We start from the raw sequence: 15,132 nt of genomic DNA on the forward strand, positions 1-15,132 counted from the left end.
TGAGTCTGCAGAGCCTTTAATCTACAGTAATGCATAATAGGCACTACAGCTGTGTAGACATTTGACTCTGAAATTTCATGGAGTAGAAGTTTAAAGTAAAATTAATTGGAAATACTTGAGTACACACTCACACCCTCTTTGCCTTGGATGCCTGGATGAGGTTGGTACATTCCAGATATTTGTCAGGAAGTTCGACTGGGGGAGAAGATCCAAGCTGCAGACGGCTTCTCCTGCTCAGCCCGGGGCCATGAGGTTCTCACCCAGGCTGGAGGATACAGCACCACCTGCCTGAAACTCCTGCCTGCTGGAGCAAAACAAACCTGATTTCAGACTTAAATGTAAAGTATAGCTCATATTTTTTCACAGCCTACTCAGAAAGATATCACACTTCAGTACAAATTGTGAATATAAAAAAATAACTCAAACACAACAACCAAATCTAATATATTGATCTTATCTGATGCTGTTAAATGTTCACTTGTATCCATAATGTTTGGTAAGAAACAGAACAGACCTGTACTTAATTTATGATCAGCTGATAAACAGAGAAAATACTGATGCGTCATTCAGAAGTTAAACCTTGGTTACATAGATCAGTGGCACTCAACCTTTTTCTGCAGGTGTGACCTTTTTCTTACTAAGTGAAGGCTACATTTGAGAGTCAGTCTCTGATGTTACCCTCTCAGACTGGGGGAAAACTGTGCAGTGTGGTGATCTTGTGGTTTTATCACTGACCTTAGAAATAGAAAAAATAGCATGAGGTTCACTGACAGTGTATCATTAAAAAAGCAGATAAGTAAAAAGTGAGAAAAATAAGCAGGTTTTTGGTTTAAATAATTTGATTTCTGCCTTGGAAATCATCTGGTTTAAGTAAAAATACCTGTATTTAAATGGGATAATGGATATTTCATATTCAGATTCATACTTTATTGTCCCCAAGGGGAAACTTGTTTCCACAGTCTGTACGTACATTTAACATAAAACATTCAACCCAGAAAATGTCAGTGAGACATTATGGTCTTCACTTCAAACAGAATCACTGATTATGAGAGAAATAAATTGGTATTTGGTTGGAAATTTTAATTACACTGGTGAAATATTTAGAGTTAGGATGCCACACTGGTCTTTTTACTTTGACCATACATAACTACATAAGTTATTTTTTTTTACATAAGTAACCTTATTTTTATATTAAATTTTTTTTTCATGTGTTTATTGTCTTCTTTTCTTTATCTGCATATTTTTGTAAGAAAAGGCTGTTTACTTGTTACTGCTATGGCAACAATATGGATCCACAACTAAATAGATAACACAACTTCTATATGAAGAGTTGTCACCATTGTAGTGTATATTCAGCACACAGTACAGTTCTGGGTCTATCTTTAGTCTCTAGTATTTTCATTTATTTTTAGACTTTATCTAGACTTAGGTATTGTAGAGTTTGGACTTTAATTGCAGCGTTTTTGTCATTTAGGGGAAGTGGCTGCTGCAACACTGGAATTTCCCTTTAGGATTAATAAAGTACTTTCTATCTATCTATCCATCTAAATCTCAGTACATTTTAATGCTGTATTCATTGCTTCGTTCTCTCCCCCAGCTGCTGTCTCCCACAGAGGCCTCTCCACACAGCATCGGTTGTTGTCATGAACAGCTGACTCCACCTGCTATGGGTGTTTGAGCACCAGAGCCTGGTTACATTAACAAAAAAAAAAAAAAGTCTGTTAGTCCAGGAAGCAACTTAATTCAGTAACAGTAATAATAATGATGGCACAATATCTGACACATTTTTCTGATCTTTTTATTCACATACAGTACCTTCAGTTCTGGACAGATTACATTCAAGAATATCAAAAGGAGACGCCTAAAGAGTGAATTCCCTCGCTAACCCAGAGAGCACAGAGAAATGCATTGGGACGTACAGTACATACAGTATACCTCTGTTAAAAATCTGCCAGCATATATCAGATATGCAAATATTATAGACTACAAAGTACAGCAGGGTAACATATACTCTATAACATATGCATAACGTAACATATGAACACAGGGCCGAGCTATTTACAGTTGATCCAAAAAAGGTGTAGTTCCTCTTGACCATTTAATTTCCTCTTTCTTTTTTATACATATTAACATGTACAGTTTTATTCTTTAGTGGGCAGAGTCTTTAGTGGACCGTTTCTCCAACATCCTTGAAATCACACACACCACACCAGTTGTTGTTTTAAAAGCACTCTACACTCTACTTCACCATAAATAAAACAATTACAAAAATATACCTCACTTCAAACAAGAGAGCCATAGCAGGAAAAAAGGAGCGCTTACAGCCGCTGTGGAATGATAAAAAATAAACAACAACACATGTCAACCTGTAGGGAGGAGATGGAGAGACAGGTGAAGGAGATGTAAGGGAGGGTGGGGGATGGGAGGGGGAAGAGGAGGAGATGGAGGGTGGGGTGGAGGGCGGGGAGTGGGATGGTTTCCAGGACACCGTGCGGAACAGTTTAAAGAAAAAGCTGGAATTCCAATGAAAGACAGCAGTTTAATGGGAATGTTTGAGGTTGTGACGGGTCGGCGGACGGTGGCTAGGACACCGATGATGACGTGGGTGGACTGTGGAGGAGTGGAGGGGGTCGATTTCCTGGCATGGGCTCCCTTTGAAGGCAACCCCCCCCCCCCCAATTCTCTCCTCCCTCTTCTTTGTAGAGGCCAACATAGGAGGATGTGTTGAGATTAGTAAACATCAGCGATACGGGACCGCAGGGGGTTAAAAACTCCAAGTCCATGTCAGATTAGTAGTGTGTTTACATTCACAGGTATATCCCATCGTACTAAGGCTCAGGAGGGTGCAGTGTGTGTGTGTGCATGTGTGTGTGTGTGTGTGTGTGTGCTGCTGCCGCTGTTCCTCCTGAGTAGCAGAAGACTAGAAGCAAAGCTATTTTTTCTTGGAGTTGACGCTCTTGCAGACCCAGTTCATGCCCTCCTGAAAGTGGATTTATGAGAAACAGAAGCACGGTGAGAAGAGGAGAATTAACGCACATAAAAACTTAGTGGGGGAGTTGGGGGGGGGGTTCAGACTCACCTGAATCCCCTCACCGGTGAGGGCAGAGCAGGACTGGATCTGCCACATGCGATCCCGGATGGTGTGCAGATTTAGACCCTCAGCGATCTCGGAGGCTGGGGCGGCTGTCAGCAGGTCCTGTTTGTTTGCAAAGATCAGAACAGGAACGCCGCTCAACTTCTCCTCATCCAACAACTCGGCCAGTTCCTGCAACATAAACACAATCACACACACATCTGTCAGTTAAACATAAACACAAAAAAGAGACTGTGTCTTCATAAAAAACAGAGACTTCAGATGTGATGGTGATGGATAAAATCACAAAAATTATAACTTGACTCCTGTGACACTTCATCAAACTGAGACTTCATCAAATTCAAAGTTTTTTTAATTGCTAAAATCCCTAAACGATTAAGAAAAAAAAAAGAAACTGCTACAGGCCTGTATCCTAAGGCCTTTTCTTGAAAGAACTACAACATTGCTTTTTAAGACTTTTCAGGACTTGGCGAAATCCTGACACAACCTGTCATTTCAGAAAATAACAGGCAGATTAATAGGTAATGAAAATAGACCTACAGTATATGCTGTAGTACATGCACAGTGCACACTGACACAAAACCACACCAGTACATACCTGACCCGTTTCCTCAAACCTCTTTCTGTCAGCACTGTCGATGACATAAATCTGAAACAAAAGAGAGGTTTTCCCTGTTAGCATGTTCAGCAGCTCCTCAGTACTCGACCAAAACGTTTTAATAACATCCACTCACCAGCACATCAGTGTTTTCAAAATAGTTTCTCCAGTACGGCCTGATCTTCCTCTGGCCTCCAATGTCCCAGACATTCAGTTTAAAACCCTGAGACTGGACACTCTTAATGTTGAATCCCTGGAGAGGACACAAAAGTGGATTAGACAGAGGAAGCAGATGTTGTTCCTGGTTCCAAATATTCATACATCTGCCAAGGAGACACCCCCCCCCTGCTCCAATAACAGGGAGGAAACTGCACTGTGCAAAAGATTTAAGTAGTTTAGATTCCTATCCATCATGTAGCACCTTAAATTCATTCTGCGTCGTGACCAGAGTCCAAACATACAACCAGAGTCATAAAGTCTTAGCATCAGATACATTAATGGTGTTGTTTTTGAAAATATCCTCACTATAATTTATACTACCCAATTCTTTTTTATTCAGTGCTATATGTGTGAGCCTCTCCTCCTCACCTGTGTGGGGGTGATGTGGCTGATGTCCTCGGATGCCAGCTGTTTGAGCAGAGTAGTCTTTCCGCCGTTGTCCAGACCCAGCAGCAGTATCCGAACCTCCTGGTCTGGTGTGCTCTTTAGCTTACGCAGGATGGACAGCAATCCCTGCAACAAGCGGTGAAAGAGAAGACAGTCGTGTTATGTTATTTTGCGTGGGGGTTTGGGGGTTTGGGGGCAAACAGATAACCACCATCGCAGAAACCTTCCTTCCAGGCACCCGGACTCCTCACTAACAGGCCGTGCAAATGCACTTCTGGTCCCCACTATGGCTTTTGATGGTGAGCCTGTACTTTCCTAACGGTGCCAAAACACGAGTGCAACAACCGGTCCTGTAATCAGCCTGTCACATCATCTTTTTTTTGTTTTTTGTCCTTTATTTTTGTACAGTTGCTCGTTGTTTTCAATGCATGGCACGCAAATGGGGGCTAAACACAGCTAACGTGCTAAGCTAATCTCCCCTGATAACTGAACGAAGCAACAAGGCAGCTTTTTGCACTTGAATGCTTTTCTCGGTGCGTACCGGACAATGATAGATGTTAAATCGGAGATTAATGCGAGTGAGCAACGTTTAATGTGCATATTTGCACATCTGAGGCTCGGTGTGTACAGTTAAAAGCTAATTATTGTGATAAATTAAACTCACCATCTTGTTGCCTTCTCTCCTGGAGACGCCGCCGAGGGTTACTAAGGGGGGTGACGTCAGACGCAGTTACGTCCAAAACCAGATCTTGTGCCGCATTCATGACTATTGGCAAAATGGGAAAAACTGAAAAAGAAACAGCTCAAGTCCGACTTCCTTGTAGCCCAAAATATACCGCCTATATCTAATTTGATAACGAGATTAATCGTTTTTTAATCACATTTTATGTCATTGTATCATATCATTTAAACGGTGATTAAGATACGAAAATAACGAGATAATAAATGATAAATATGATCCGAATGGGAAAAGATGTCCATATCAAACTCTGACTTGTAGTTGTAGTTGTGGTTGCGAATGTTGTATATTTCTGACACTGGCGATGGTAACAAAAATAAATCCCAATATAAACACAAATACAATCCATTCAGATAATTTTACAGCAGCTATACACAGTTTGTATCTGGTTTCACCTGATAACAAACTGTTACAAACAAGTAGTACAAGACAAGAAGCACATTTAGGCTGATTATCTGGTGTGACCAGATAGAAATTATGAACGTTTTCCTACCTTGGCTGTTAATATTTACGATTTTAGCGATAAGACATGAAGGCAACGTCAACCCCAAGTATGGAGGATGAGCTCAGTTAGCTGCATGCTAAATGTTTTAATGTAGGCCAAGAAATAGCTCCACATGTTTCATTTTTTGACAATTCATGCCCAGTAAAAGTGACAATACGATACTGTTCATACATTTGTTTCATTTCTACACGAAACATCGGGCAAAGCCGTTATACTGTCATAGAGGTAATTAGCCAGCTGGTTAGCACAACAGTTACTAGATATAAACTTTGAGCTAACGTGTTAACCGTGTTTCTCTGGTGCTTATATTCTAGTCCCTGAAGAAAACCGGGTTGCGGGAGTCCGCCGGTAGGGAGCTGCCCCAGCCCGTGATTGGAGGACGGCGTGCCACGTGCACATTTCTTTACTATGCCACATTGAGCTCGTTTGGTTTACCTGACAGGTCGCTGCTTTGAACGGTGTTGAGGCGTCTCACAAAGGTATGTTTTCAGGATTTGTCTGTACAGTTTGCAGCCTGTGTGTCGATGCTTTGGTTCGTGTTTTTGTCCTTCCTGGAGTCAGCTGGTAACTCGAGTAATATTGCATCACACCGCCTGCTCCGACTGACATGTCTTAACTCCTTTTATATTGGTTGGTGGTCGGAAAACTGACCACAACACCTCAGTCTGCCCACATATTTATCTGTTACATTAAATGCATGTGTAATTTCTCACATTTTCTGCATACTCAAGCCTAAACCCGCTGTTAAGGGCTCGGTTCACAGCTCTCCAGATGTTAGCTGAGCTCTGGCCTGCAGATCCAGTTTGTCAACCTTCAGAAGCCTCTGTTAGCAGTGTTGTTAAGTACTATACTCAAGTACAAGTTTGAGTTACATGTACTTTACTTAATGCCACGTTGTACCTCTACTCCACTACATTTGATAGGGAAATATTGCTCTCTTTACTCTGCTACACTTATCTGACAGCTGGTGTTACTGTTTACTTTGCAAAATAAGATTTTTACATACAAAACACAGGGAGGATAAAATAAGATGCTTTGTTACAGATTAAACCAGCAGTGTATAGGTAGAGCCAGAGGTAGAGCTGAAACTATTAGCTGATTAATCGACTTGTTCATTGACCAAACATTAATGGCAACTGTTTTGTTAATTAATTGAGCAACTTTTCACCTTTGAGGTAATTTATCAAGCCAATAAATATCAAGTGTTTGCTGGTTTTAGCTTCATTTTTCTGTTTTAGCATCATTGTAATATCTGTGTGTTTGTGTTGTTTGGACAAACAAACAGTTTTCATAATTTTCACGTATTTTATAAACCGAATGACAAATCTGTGGAAAAATGTTTTAACAGGTTAAATGATAAGGAGAATAATCATTAGTTGCAGTCCTAGTATATTAAGGCTGCTTGTTATTACTTGCAGTGTTTCCTTTACAGGCTAATCACCCAGTTTCTCCACAGGGAGCTTCATCTTGTGCTGCCTGTCAGTCCCAGTCTTTGCTGCCATATTGTTATTGATATGTCATGGTATGTAGGACCACTTTGACTTCTGGCTCGTGGTCAGTGTTCCCCTCAAGGTTCTGCAGGCCTTTACCCTACTGTCTAAACAAACAGCTCCAGAAACAATCCAGTTCCAGCCAGGCTGAGCCTTCAGAGAGCACTGATGCTCTCCTCTCCTCTCCTCATAGGCCCTTTATTTACAGAAGATTAAAACCACACAGGACAAGTTTCTGTTGTTGTGAGATTAGTTTTCACATAATTCCTACAGTAAATAATTAGTAATGTAATGATGGAGATGTACAGTGGGATGTTTGAGCCGTAGTCAGCAGCTTCTGCTTCATCATGTCGGATAATAACAAGCAAAATGCTGCAGCTGCAAAAACCCAAAATGACAACCCGTGGAACCATTTACCAGGAGGTGGTCAATGATTTCTAGTGCAAGTCTGAGCCGTGATAATTTTTTAGGGAGGAACAAGAGTTTGTGTTTGTTTAGGGATAAATTGGGTTTAAACCCAAGGGCACATGTTGGCAAACAATTTACAGCTCAGGAGGCTACAGCCAAAAAACTACAACTCCTTGTGGTGTATAATATATAGACCAACAGTATCTCAAGGCCAGGTTAACAGGGTTGATAAAACTAACATGAGTAATTTAGAGCTCCAACCAGTGCTTTTCATTATTTATATATATATATATATATACTAATTATCTGCTGATAATTAGTTTAAAACATGTCAAAAGTGAAAATATAAATTCTAAGAGAAGCAAATCCTCACATTTAAGAAGCTTAAACCAACAAATATTTAGGGGATTTACTTGCAAAATGCCTGGAACGGTTAGTCAATCATCAAAAGGTTTGCCAGTTATTTATTTTTTATTTCTTCAATTGACTAATTGATTAATTGACTAATTGTTGCAGCACCAGGTTGCTTGTTTTGTCAGGTTCTGTCGTGCCAGGATTTCAAATAAACTACCTTTACGGCTGCACTGATTATTTTCTCTATTTACTGATAAATAGTTGTCCATAAAATGTCACAAAAATAGTGTCTGGTTTTACGTGAACAGCAGTCTAATATTCAAAAATATTAAATTCATGATAATATAAAAAATCAAGGTGCTAATTTTCATATTTGAGAAGCATAAACAGGATAATGTTTGGAAGTTTTAGTTTTAAAAAAATGACAAAAAACAATTGATCATCAAAATAGTTGCTGATTAATTTTCTATTGCATGACTAATCGCAACTCCACACACACACACACACACACACACACAGGACAAAGGCTGTAAAGTTGTCTGTCTGACCCACTGAACTACAAACCTGTTAATATTAAATCAGCTCAGACCAGGCTCGGCTGGTTTGACAAGACGGTCACAAACACAAACCAGATAACAGATGACATTCATCTAATTTATTCATTAACTATGAATCAGTTGAAGTTTTGGTTACAGTCAGGTCAGGCTCTTGTATTTTTCAGTTTCATCATTTCTTTATTTTCCACATTCAGCGAGTGTCATTAGATAGCTCTCTTTTTTTCTCCAGGTTTAACTGCAGCTGCAGAGTGAACAGAGGCCAACGCCACAGACTTTTAATGCATTAAGTTTGGACTGAGTTTTTTAAATAACCGCAATGGCTTTGAGCTCATTTGACATTGATGCACCACGATGGGATCAGTCTACGTTTATGGGCCGACTGAAACACTTCTTCAACATCACTGACTGTCGAACAGCGCTCTTACCTGACTCTCGTCTGGATGAGGCCAAAGCTTTAGTAGAAAGCTGCAGGTAAGACAATGCTGTCACACACAGTGTAACTGTCTCATGTAATTGTTGGAGATCCTCAGGTTCAACACATGTTGTATCATTTTGAAGTCAGTATTTCAGCAATAATAAGAGAAAATCAATCTATTTTTTGACATTTTACAATAGTTTGAACAGTGAAGGTTTGTATGTTCCTAATCCCTAGGCCTCTAATTAACCCCTCGATTAATGATGATGAAAGTAATAACTAGTTGCAGCTCTAGACAGGAGCATAAAGATGGTGCACAATATGTAATATCTGAGTCTACCCTGGGGATCAGCATTTTAACTGCAACATGAAAAATGAGCCCAAAAAACAGGTGGTGCAGGAGTGTTTCTGCAGGTAGTTGATGGCAGTTGATCCTGTGGTAGTGACTGTGTTTACATTGTGTGTTTTTGCTGCTCTCTAGGGCAGGGTCCGTCCCTCCCGGCACCACAGTGGAGCAGCTCCACTACGCCAAGAAGCTGTACGACTCGGCCTTCCATCCAGACACAGGAGACCGCATGAACCTCATCGGCCGCATGTCCTTCCAAGTCCCTGGAGGCATGGCCATCACCGGCTTCATGCTGCAGTTCTACAGGTTAGCGACGAGCAGACAGGACGAGCTGCATTTTTACCTCAGTTTCACAGAGGAAGCTCTGGAGGTTTCATAACTGTGTGTTTCTAGGACAGTTCCTGCTGTGGTGTTCTGGCAATGGGTGAATCAGTCCTTCAACGCTCTGGTCAACTACACAAACCGTAACGCTGCCTCCCCAATCACTCCCAAGTAAGATCTACTAAGACTTCATTAACACTTGTCTTTTCAAGTGTCTTATATCAAGATAAAATCCGCCTGAGACTTGATGCACTGTCCTTTTTCCTTTACACATTCATGCCTCTGCATTGTTCATCACAACTTGGTTTCCTGGGCTATATGCAAATCAGGGTCAACCACTCATGAGGGGGTGGTCGTAATGTACCAGAAAAAAGAACTAACTTCAACAGTAATTCTTTCTGTTTCACCCACTCAACCGCAGGAACACACAACCGCTCACAGACTAAACGAATAAAGTTCATTATCTTGTAACAACGGTGCTCTTCCAGTGTTTCCCATACATTCACTTAGCCGCGTAGATAAAATCACCCTGTTTCAACTCAGGTAAATTGTGGGGCGTTTAGGGGAGATCTGTAAACTGTAGCGACAAAAAAAAACCTGGGTTAGGACTGACCCTGATTTGCTTTTACACATATAAGGAAATGTGTATTTCACTTGGATATGACAGGTGTAAACGGGTCTTTACTGACTGTATTATCGTTACACTCAGTGTTTACCTGCAGTGAAGTGTGGACGCATTGAAATCTGAAAACAGTTGCTGTCCTGTGTCACTGTTGTGTCTCTCAGGCAGATTGGAGTCGCCTACGTTACGGCGACCAGCACAGCGTTAGCAACGGCAGTCGGACTCAACCTCTACACAAAGGTACAAACGAACACTTAGTGTTTCCTGCACCTGCACGATGTTTAGAGAGAGCGCTGTTTGTTTCAAATGAGTGAGTCCTTGTCATCATCACACTCATCTTGATTAATTTAAAGATCATGCAGGTGTGTTTCCTGTCTCATGTTAGCAGCAGTAAATTAGTTATTAATCAACTGATCGCTGACGGTCATACCAGGAGAAGCTCTGGAGTTAATGATAACATCAACATTCTGCACAAAAGCTTGAACCGACTGAGGTTAAATGGAGCCAGGGTCAAAAAAGGAGTGATGTTTTCGTGCTGGGCTATGGTTTCATCCACATTTAGATCAGGGATTGTGTCTATAACACCTGCTTTATGTTTTTGTTTGTCGTCTCCACCTTCTCCTGCAGAAAGCTCCTCCTCTCGTGGCTCGCTGGGTCCCTTTTGTAGCAGTGGCAGCAGCCAACTGTGTTAACATTCCTATGATGAGGCAACAGTGAGTCCTGCTGTGCTCCTCTTTGAACTCCCTGAAAAAAAATATACGTATATGTGGATTACTTGTTGTTGTATTGTGCAGGTTTCACAGGTGAAATCAAAGTGCCTCTCTCAGAGCAGACATCCTGAGAAGCTCCAATCACAGCTCACTGTTACATTTCCTGTGTTAGATGATGAAGAAATAAGGTGTCCATGCAGCTTTACTGATCCTAAAATAGTGATGGGAAGCGTCACAAAGAGGCAATGTTTCACACTGAGTAGATCTTTTTTTAGGGCTGTAATTATGTCTGTGTGTGTGTGGAGGATTAATCTGAATATAACACCTCCAAAAATAGAATAAAGTTAAATGTAGATGTAAACATTTTCTTTATTTAACCATGCAAGTAGCATGGCAACATCAACATCATGTACATATAAACATACATTTTCATACATATAGTCATACTTTATATCTCCATGTTTGTGTGAGACTGTGATCCTGAGCTGCAGGTGTGAGGCTCAGATCATATTTAAAGGAGCACTCCACCAATTTTACACATTAGAGTCAATTTACTAGTCACAGGGTATAGAGAATGTAATACCTGCTGTGGTTCTGGAGGGGTTTTGTCAGTTTCTGGCTCAGTTTTCATCAACTGAGTAATCTCATTTTGGACATGGGGACTGCTTGCTTTGTAGTTATAAAGTAGGGGCATAAGGTTTTGAAAGGTATTGGCGTATGCCAGGATGGAAGAGTCTAACAAAACACATATAGAAGTGCTTAATGGGAAGTGTAGGATCCAGTGTTTTTAGAGCTGGACTCATACTAGGGAATAAAATTCCAGATATCTCAGTTTTGCACATTTTTTTCAGCCATGTTAATAATATGGCTCAGTGGAGAGCAGCGTCTGTCTCAGTCCACAAGTTTGGTCCAAACTGAAACATCCCAACTATGAGATGATTGACCACCATGACAGTTTTCACATTCATGTTCCCCTCAGGATGAATTATAATGACTGTGGTGAACTCTCCATCTAACATCATCATCAGGTCAAAATTGAAATGTGTCCAATAGTTTATGACCAAAAAACCTGCACTAATAATGACAGTCCCATCAGCCATAGCTCTATTTTGTGTTAAATTTATGGCTTTTAAATATCCACCCAGTAACAGAGCAGCATGCATTGCAGTAGGGTGATAAGAGAAACTACATTTTACGTTCAGTTTCCCCTTCGTTTTCTGTTCAACATTATTTTCTCCCTGATTTTCAGGGAAATTCTGAATGGCATCGCTGTCACAGATGAAAATGGGAACAAATTGGGCCACTCTACGGTCAGCACTCTGAGCACACTTTAAACACTTTGTGGTTTATTTATTTAAAATAAGTGTTGAATAATTTGTCTTTAAATCCTCTTTTATCTCGTCTATAGAAAGCAGCAGTAAAAGGCATCACGCAGGTGGTCGTCTCTCGAATCACCATGGCCGCACCAGGAATGAGTAGGAATAGTTTAATCTTATAAACATGTCACTGAGCTCAAATGATCCTCTTCTTCTCTTAACTCCTCTCTTTTCCTCTGTCAGTTGTCCTCCCCATCATCATGCAGAGGCTGGAAAAATACAAGTTCATGCAGGTTAGACCGCTTGTCTTCATTGTCGTCCTCCTCCTAAACTCCTCGACATGAATGTGTGCATCTGTTATCAAGTCTTTCTCCGTCTTTTCACAGAGAATCACGTTTCTCCACGGACCAATCCAAGTGATGATGGTGGGCGTGTTGTAAGTATAAAGGGTTACAGGGTTCATAGGAAGGTTAATGTCCTCTGAGCATTTCATGGTTGAAAAAAAAAAAACTCACTTTTGTTCTTTCTTTTTTTTTTTTTTAAAGTTTGATCTTCATGGTGCCAGCTGCCTGCTCCCTCTTCCCTCAGAGATGGTAATGAACCTGTTTCTTCACTTTCACCTGCTGACAAATGTAGCGTATAAACAACAATGGTGTATTTAAATCACATTGGTTTTTGAGTGACAGGTGTGTACAGGTGAAGTGTTGCTTCCTGCTTTGGCATTTCAGCCTGTTGCACCGCCACCGCTGCTCTTACTGAGGCCAAATTAAAATCAAACAAATGATGAAGAAACAGTGGAAAGCATCCAAACTGGTTTATTTATTACCTCGCCTTAATTAGTATTAAACAAATCTGTCTCATCTCCAGCTTTTGCCAACATGTATGTTTGAGTTGTATTTATTTATTTGCACAAATCAAACAAATAGAAATGAAAATGGAATATAGTGAAGACAGGGCTAAAAAACTACATATTCATTACCTGTTACCTCTTTATATCTTGTCAAAGATGAAATCTCAATGATAAAAACTCAATTCTAATCCCAGTTGTATTAATTGTAATTTTTATTTTTAATTTTGCTATTTAATCTTGTTTATACAGAACCCCTCTGGTGATATTTGAAGGGAAAAAATATTCCCTGGCCACAGATTAATAAAGGGGGGGGGGGGGGGGGCGACAAGATCATGTGGTGGCTACCATAAGATTATTATTAGTCTGTTGTTTATTGACTTTCTGGCAGGTATATCATCAGTGGCTGGACACATGGACAGTTTTGTCTCCATTTCATTTTATCCATGGAATGAATTACAATGATGTACTTCAGTCACTTGCCATTAAGCTTGAATTGTTAGCAACAGTCACTTTGTGGAATAGGATCTATGACTAGTGTCTTATATTTAAAACTACATAACTGGAAAATGATCAGTATTTTCTATTGAATATTGAAGATAATATACTTGGCCAAGCTGTGTTTCCCAGTTCTATCAGTGTATTTATTTGAGAAAATCGTGTTCTCTCTAGCTCATGTTCTCATTAGTCGTGACCAGGACAGTTTGTTCAGTCTGTGTAAGCAAATAAACCAGCTTAGATTGTTTAATCTTACTAACTCTGACCGTGCCTCTTTTCTCCATTTTCTTCCATTTTCCCCTTCACCACCATCTTTCTCTAACAGCTCCATGGCGGTGTCGAAGCTGGAGCCAGAGCTGAGAGACTCCATCAGGTCTCAGTACGGAGACAGCATACAACGAGTCTACTTCAATAAAGGCCTCTGAGGCCCTCTCGTGTGTCACCGACTCGACACACGAGACTGGATAGATAGCGTATGTGTTTACGTAATTTGTCTTAGTCATGATGAAACACTCTGTGACTTCATCATCCTTAAATTGGTGCTTACTTGTGGGAACTTGATGGTTTTTGATCAATCATGTCTATTTTTTTTTTTTTTTTTTAATCAGATTATGCTTCTTCTTCTTTAGGGTCAAATGATTTCTGTTTTCTTACATCCTGTTGAGAAACCAAATGATCTCCTCTCAGGAATAGCTCATTGCTTCACCACATTAAATCTCTGTGTTAGTTTGTTTTTCATGGTGCGACTCGTCTGTAGTTATTTTCTTTCGCCTGTGTAGTGTCTCAATGTTGGAAAATGTTTCAGTCTGCCAAGCCTTGTTACAAGCTGTGCCTTCTACAAAGTGGCAGGAACAACAACGCTGCTAGATTTCCTTTTTTCTTTCTTTTTGTTGTTTTTTTTTTAACAGATTATTGGATTATTGGCTTTACTGTGAAACCAGAAGATTCAGTGGTTCAGTGTTGGGAGAGAGAAGCTGTCATATGTGGAAGTTAGATGATTAAAAGTGGAGGACACTGCCCTCTTCTGCCAGAACAAAGGTAGACGTTTGACTTGTTTGCATGATTTATCTGAGAGGTTTGCCAGTCAGATCATTTCACTGTGTATACTCTGACTAAGCTGGAATAAAACCACACAAATATTTGGAATATAGTACCCTGTTGTGTTGTGTTTTTTTTTTTTTTTTAATTCTGTTTGTGATAAAGTTTATTAAGTTCTTGGCAACACTTAACAAGGGTGAAGAGGTGGCCAGGTTTTAGTGTTAGGTTGTTTTTGATGAAACTTTGTGGAGAAACTGAGTCATGATCTCAGCGGCTCCCAGACAGAACGAGGAAAAACAGCAAACTCAGCATCTGCAGCGACCGATTTATGTGAGTCACATGGATGTCGGACAGAACTGGAGCATTAATACTGCAACAATAAATTGTCCTTCCATTTCCTGCTAGACCTGTTGTCTCTGACCTAACATGAATTTACTTTTTCTTATTAAGAGCTGTGCGTTATATCCAGACAAACACTGATTCACAGAGAGGTTCAACACATCCGGATGTGCACTGGACATTATGTTGTAATACCTGCACTTAGATTAGTGATGTGCATCAGATGTGCAGAGGTGTGTTATTGGGGAGAATCTTACGTACAGAAATGTAACAAATTCTATCTATACATGCACTTCACCTTTTTAAGGTTAATAAAAAAAATAATAAAT

General features: G+C 40.2%; 2 protein-coding genes across 4 annotated transcripts; one reads left to right on the plus strand and one right to left on the minus strand.

Annotated features, from left to right (window-relative positions):
* Positions 1-905: 905 nt before the first annotated feature.
* arl3b (ADP ribosylation factor like GTPase 3b) lies at positions 906-5,995 on the minus strand. 3 transcript variants are annotated; one of them, XM_051066542.1, is made up of 7 exons: positions 5,978-5,995; positions 4,963-5,064; positions 4,281-4,424; positions 3,829-3,945; positions 3,693-3,743; positions 3,080-3,265; positions 1,778-2,980 (listed from the first exon to the last, which is right to left on the minus strand). In XM_051066542.1, the coding sequence occupies exons 2-7, from the start codon at positions 4,963-4,965 to the stop codon at positions 2,933-2,935; spliced, it is 549 nt and encodes a 182-aa protein (XP_050922499.1). In that variant the 5' UTR covers positions 4,966-5,064; positions 5,978-5,995; the 3' UTR covers positions 1,778-2,932. The 3 variants fall into 3 exon arrangements, with proteins under 3 accessions (XP_050922500.1, XP_050922499.1, XP_018521088.1); XM_051066543.1 differs by lacking the exons at positions 1,778-2,980; positions 5,978-5,995 and adding an exon at positions 906-1,688 and having other exon boundaries at positions 4,963-5,082; XM_018665572.2 differs by lacking the exon at positions 5,978-5,995 and having other exon boundaries at positions 4,963-5,082.
* Positions 5,877-14,579, plus strand: sfxn2 (sideroflexin 2). The gene is made up of 12 exons (XM_018665530.2): positions 5,877-6,021; positions 8,581-8,822; positions 9,248-9,418; positions 9,506-9,604; positions 10,220-10,295; positions 10,683-10,768; positions 12,015-12,075; positions 12,174-12,240; positions 12,325-12,374; positions 12,468-12,517; positions 12,627-12,674; positions 13,752-14,579. Exons 2-12 carry the CDS (start codon positions 8,668-8,670, stop codon positions 13,849-13,851), a joined length of 963 nt encoding a protein of 320 aa, XP_018521046.1. The 5' UTR covers positions 5,877-6,021; positions 8,581-8,667; the 3' UTR covers positions 13,852-14,579.
* Positions 14,580-15,132: the final 553 nt, after the last annotated feature.

The sequence above is a fragment of the Lates calcarifer genome, linkage group LG23, assembly GCF_001640805.2.
Source record: "Lates calcarifer isolate ASB-BC8 linkage group LG23, TLL_Latcal_v3, whole genome shotgun sequence".
NCBI classification, from domain to species: Eukaryota; Metazoa; Chordata; class Actinopteri; family Centropomidae; genus Lates; species Lates calcarifer.

Bases quoted from the DNA above. Each gene is read 5' to 3' on its own strand.
- arl3b (XM_051066542.1), bottom strand. The intron at 3,946-4,280 runs GTGAGGAGGAGA...TGTCCTCTCCAG, and splicing joins GCCACATCACCCCCACACAG to GGATTCAACATTAAGAGTGT. The intron at 3,266-3,692 runs GTATGTACTGGT...TTTATGTTGCAG, and splicing joins GGTTTGAGGAAACGGGTCAG to GAACTGGCCGAGTTGTTGGA.
- sfxn2 (XM_018665530.2), top strand. From the start codon at position 8,668: ATGGCTTTGAGCTCATTTGACATTGATGCACCACGATGGGATCAGTCT. The intron at 10,769-12,014 runs GTGAGTCCTGCT...CCTGATTTTCAG, and splicing joins ATTCCTATGATGAGGCAACA to GGAAATTCTGAATGGCATCG. The intron at 12,518-12,626 runs GTAAGTATAAAG...TTTTTTTTAAAG, and splicing joins GTGATGATGGTGGGCGTGTT to TTTGATCTTCATGGTGCCAG.